At 41.8% G+C, this 5,788-nt stretch overlaps 1 protein-coding gene across 1 annotated transcript in view; it reads left to right on the top strand.

Moving 5' to 3' along the window:
- The first annotated feature begins 2,202 nt into the window (after positions 1-2,202).
- LOC120913161 (ficolin-1-like) overlaps positions 2,203-5,788 on the top strand; it is a 58,674-nt gene continuing 55,088 nt past the window's right edge. The window contains exon 1 of the mRNA XM_040322899.1: positions 2,203-2,332. Within this exon, the coding sequence (XP_040178833.1) occupies positions 2,263-2,332 (70 nt within the window). The 5' untranslated portion in view covers positions 2,203-2,262. The remainder of the gene's footprint in view (positions 2,333-5,788) is intronic.

The raw sequence follows: 5,788 nt of genomic DNA, 5'->3' as shown, positions 1-5,788 counted from the left end.
AAATACAATATTTTTTACTTACTGCTATAACACATAAAAAAAAAAAAATCAAAGCTGTGCTCACAAAGTGTTTTAACTGAAAATCCTCCCAATCACTCAAGTATTGATCCCCTTCTACTGTTTTTATGTCTTGTCTTAAACTTATTTTACCTTGTGTGATGATATCTTTATTTTTTAGCTCCCAGTTGCTTTCCCAACTGTGTCTTATTGCCTGGTGGAAAAAAATTAGTGCCTGCTAGTGAAATTAAAGGGGAGTTGTACTCCCATTTTTCCCGCCTATATAGCGTGTCCCATATTTTAAATACATTCTTTGTTATATTGCGAGTGTCCATGCCCAATTTTCTAGCTTTAGGTGGTATCCACACGTTCTTATTTAATTGTGTCATGCTTAACCACTTCCGGACCGCCGCATGTACATATACGTCGGCAGAATGGCACGGACAGGCACATCAACGTACCTGTACGTCCCTGCCTAGACGTGGGTCGGGGGTCCGATCAGGACCCCCCCCCCCCCGGTACATGCGGCGGTTCCCGTGGCTTCAGGAGCGATCCGGGACGAGGGCGCGGCTATTCGTTTCTAGCCGCCCCCTCGCGATCGCTCCCCAGAGCTGAAGAACGGGGAGAGCCGTATGTAAACACGGCTTCCCCATGCTTCACTGTGGCGGCTGCATCGATCGTGTGATCCCTTTTATAGGGAGACTCGATCGATGACGTCAGTCCTACAGCCACACCCCCCTACAGTTGTAAACACACACTAGGTGAACCCTAACTCCTACAGCGCCCCCTGTGGTTAACTCCCAAACGGCAACTGTCATTTTCACAATAAACAACGCAATTTAAATGCATTTTTTGCTGTGAAAATGACAATGGTCCCAAAAATGTGTCAAAATTGTCCGAAGTGTCCGCCATAATGTCGCAGTCACGAAAAAAATCGCTGATCGCCGCCATTAGTAGTAAAAAATAAATAAATAATAAAACTATCCCCTATTTTGTAAATGCTATCAATTTTGCGCAAACCAATCGATAAACGCTTATTGCGATTTTTTTAACCAAAAATAGGTAGAAGAATACGTATCGGCCTAAACTGAGGGGAAAAAAAAATGTTATATATGTTTTTGGGGCATATTTATTATAGCAAAAAGTAAAATTTAATTCTTTTCAAAATTGTCGCTCTATTTTTGTTTATAGCGCAAAAAATAAAAACCGCAGAGGTGATCAAATACCACCAAAAGAAAGCTCTATTTGTGGGGAAAAAATTACACCAATTTTGTTTGGGAGCCACGTCGCACGACCGCGCAATTGTCTGTTAAAGCGACGCAGTGCCGAATTGTAAAAACCCCTTGGGTCATTTAGCAGCATATTGGTCCGGTCCTTAAGTGGTTAATATAACCTCCATCTGTACCCACTTCTTTTTGGTGTGTGTATTTGTCCATTCTGCTAACTTTGCCAATATTACTGCATAGTAATATCTTTTTATGTCTGGGAGAGCCACCCCTCCGCTTTTTTTTTTCCTACTAAGGAATGTATAGTTTACTCTGGCCTTTTTGCCCTGCCAAATATATTTAGATATTACTGTTTTAATTATCTTAAAAAACTTTGTGGTATACACCCGCTGGTATCTACGCCACTTCCGGCACCTTCTCCGTCCCCCCACTGTCTTCTGGGAGACACACAGATCCCAGAAGATAGCGGGGACCAGTGGGGTCATGCATGAGCAGTAGGGAACCAGGAAGTGAAGCCACAAATCTTCACTTCCCGATCCCCTTACCGAAGATGGCGGCGCCTCCACCTGAGAACCTGAGGGACACATCGGCTTAGGTGCCGACATCGTGGGTACCCTGGACAGGTAAGTGTCCTTATTTTAAAAGTCAGCAGCTGCAGTATTTGTAGCTGCTGACGTAAAAAAAAAAAAAATACATTAGTCGGAACTCTGCTTTAAGTCAAACTCCAGGCTGGTAAAACAAAAACAAAATAATGCTGCTCTGTATTTAATAATACATTTTTTAATTGTTAAGCTATAATTTAATGTTATATTTATATAATGTTATTTTTTTTTTAAATATTTCTGCTCTGGGCAAAAAAAAAAAAAAAAAAATCTTCAATTTCCCAACTTTTCCCAAGTCACTCTCTCTGTGTTACAACACGTAGAGGAGGAGGAATGTAAATAGGAGGAGGGGTTCCAATGAAGTTAAATTCCCCGGTTGCTCAGTTTGTTCTCAGAGCAGATCGGAGTCCAGAGAGGAAGGAGGAATTACAGTTATCATGTGGGTATCATCACTCATCGTGCTTTGGGCAGTGGCCTTTGTTGGCAGCGCTGATGATCACTGTCCAGGTATGTCTTCTATATACAATGCAGGGCTGATCCCCTCATCTTTATAATGCCTCTTCTTATAACTAGCTAGATACTGTCTATAGGGTATTGGTTAAACGGGTCAGAGCGATATATAGGCTGCCTGGGAATCATACTAATGAGGCTGTCACTCTCGGTATATTCATTTTCAACTTGGATTAGCTTTGGATGTGTATGGTGTGAGTCCCTACATCAGAAATCTCAGCACAAATTTTGAATCACTTCTTATTACACCAGTAAAATTAACAACTCCAGGCAAGTGTTTCTCCAAGGTTCCCTGGGGTGCCATAAGCACGAAACCCAGTTTACCCGGGTTCAGATATAGATTAGAGGACTCTGATCAGGGGGGCGACTCCAATGTGATGGAGGGCCTCTGACTGTGGTGATGGGGGGGGGTGGTCCTCTGATCTTTCGGGAGGACTTTGATGTGATGGGAAGACTCTTGTAAGAGGACCTCTAACATTATGATTTCATCTAATGTGATAATGGGGGGGAACTCTGATGTATAGGGGGTTCTGTCATAAGAAGACCCCTAATGTGAAGGAGTGCTTCTGATGTGAAGTGAATTTCATCAAGGGGGTTGTGTGCATCATCCCAGGCTCAGGTTTCCCATTGAGAAGTCCGGTTTTGGTCCGCCCTCACCTGAAGTATGCTGTCCAGTTCTGGGCACCAGTGCTCAGGAAAGATGTACTGGAAATGGAGAGAGTAGAAAGAAGGGCAACAAAGCTAATAAAGGGTCCGGGGAATATTAGTTATGAGTAGGGATGAGCCCAATGTTCCAGTCAAACAACGAACAATTTGGGGTGTTCGCGGCAAATTCGAAAGTCACAGCACACCCTTTAAATGTCTATGGGAGAAATCAGAAGTGACAATTTTAAAGGCTTATATGCATGGTATTGTCATAAAATGTTTGGGGACCCGGGTACTGCCCCAGGGTGCACGTATCAATGCAAAAAAAAAAAAGTTTTAAAAACTGCATTTTTTTTTCGGGAGCAGTGATTTCAATAATGCTTAAAGTGAAACAATAAAAGTGAAATATTCCTTTAAATTTCATACCTAGGGGGTGTCTATAGTATGCCTGTAAAGTGGGGCATGTTGCCCGTGTTTATAACAGTCTCTGCACAAAATTAAATTTCTAAAAAAGAAAAAAAAAAGTAATTTAAAACTATTAACGGGAACCCCGAACCAAAATTGAAAAAAAAAAAGTGTGGGGGTCCCCCCAAATTCCATACCAGGCACTTCAGGTTTGGTATGGATAAAAAAAAATGGCGTGGGGGTGCCCCCCAAAAAACACAATTTTTAAAACTTTTTTTTTGCATTGATACATGTCCCCTGGGGCAGGACCCAGGTCCCCAAACACTTACAATACGGCGCATATAAGCCTTTAACCACTTAAAGACCCGCGTATTGTAAATGTACGTCCTCTTTTTAAACATGGATATCTCAGTAACGGCAGCAGCTGCTGCCACAACTGAGATATCCATGTTTTCAGCGGGCGGCCGTGTAAACGATAACGGCGGATTCGCCGCGAGATCGCCATTATCGGTGGCGGGAGAGGGCCCCCCCCCTCCCGCCGCTTTTCCGCGCCCTCCGCCGCTACCGACGGCTCCGGTAAGCGGCGGAGGAGATCCGATGCTGCCGCCTGGAGAGTGAGGACTTGAGTGAGGGCAAGATGGCCCCCACCCGTCCTCATAGCTCTGCTGGGCGGAAGTGACGTCAAAACGTCAGTCCCGCCCAGCCTCTTAAAGAGACAATTTTTTTTTGTCATTTTTTTAAATGACAAATTTTCCTTTTTTTTTTTTTTTGCATTTAAGCCTAAATATGAGATGTGAGGTCTTTTTGACCCCATATCTCATATTTAAGAGGACCTGTCATGCTTTTTTCTATTACAAGGGATGTTTACATTCCTTGTAATAGGAATAAAAGTGATCATTTTTTTTTTTTTTATATTTTAGTGTAAAAAATAATAAAATCAATAAAATTAAATAAGAAAACAAAAAATTTTTTTTTTTAAAGCGCCCCGTCCTGACGAGCTCGCGCGCAGAAGCGAACGCATACGCGAGTAGCGCCCGCATATGAAAACGGTGTTCAAATCACACAAGTGAGGTATTGCCGCGATCGTTAGAGCGAGAGCAATAATTATAGCCCTAGAGCTACTCTGTGGCTCAAAAAATGCAACTTATAGAATTTTTTAAACGTCGCCTATTTAGATTTTTAAGGGTAAAAGTTTGACGCCATGCCACGAGCGGGCGCAATTTTAAAGCGTGACATGTTGGGTATCATTTTACTCGGCGTAACATTATCTTTCACAATATATAAAAAAATTGGGCCAAATTTATTGTCGTCTTATTTTTTAATTCAAAAAAGTGAATTTTTCCAAAAAAAGTGCGCTTGTAAGACTGCTGCGCAAATACGGTGTGACAAAAAGTATTGCGATGACCGCCATTTTATTCTCTAGGGTGTTAGAAAAAAATATATATAATGTTTGGGGGTTTTAAGTAATTTTCTAGCAGAAAAAACTGTTTTAGTCTTGCAAACACCAAATCTGAAAAACACCTAAGGTCTTTAAGTGGTTAAAATTAGCACTTTTGATTTTTCATGTTCGTGTCCCATAGGCTTTAACGGTGTGAACAAATTTTTTGCCTATTGTCAAGTTCTGGTGCGAACCGAACCATGGGGGTGTTCGGCTCATCCTTACTTATGAGGAAAGGTTGAGAGTACTGAACTTATTCCCTCTGGAGAAGAGACGCTTGAGAGGGGATATGATTTAAATTTACAAATACCGTACTGGTGACCCCACAATGGGAATAAAACTTTTTCGTGGAATGGAGTTCAATAAGACAAGTGGCCACTCATTAAAATTAGAAGAAATTAGGTTTAAACTTAAACTATGTAGAGGAATCTTTAATGTAAGAGTGGCAAGGATGTGGAATTCCCTTCCACAGGCGGTGGTCTCAGCAGGGAGCATCGATAGTTTCAACAAACTATTAGATAAGCACCGGAACAACCACAACATACAGGGATATACAATGTAATACTGACATAAAATCACACACATAGGTTGGACTTGATGGACTTGTGTCTTTTTTCAACCTAACCTACTATGTAACTACATATTTTTTTTACAATTTAGTCTCGAGTGCCTCAATATTTGCACACCTTTTAAAAAGGACACTGCTCTAGGCAAATCTTTTTTTATTTTGGATGGAGTGGGGAAGTCCTTAGATCTTCTTTCAAATGTTGCCATTTATGTCCCCATTAGGGAGATTAGCCTATGTGTACTGGTGACCACTATCTGTCACGTACCTGGTTGGAGGCCAAAGTGCCAAGAGGGCTCCCCTTGCGGCTAAGCTCAGTACACCCCTGAAGATGGTACAGAAGGTTTAGTGTCCAAAGAAGCACAGGTTGCTGGATGGTTACAGGAAAGTAGAGCCAGTG

This window comes from Rana temporaria, chromosome 9 (genome assembly GCF_905171775.1).
Source record: "Rana temporaria chromosome 9, aRanTem1.1, whole genome shotgun sequence".
NCBI lineage: Eukaryota > Metazoa > Chordata > Amphibia > Anura > Ranidae > Rana > Rana temporaria.
Note: the sequence above shows the minus strand (reverse complement) of the source record. Positions and strands in the feature narration are given on the sequence as shown.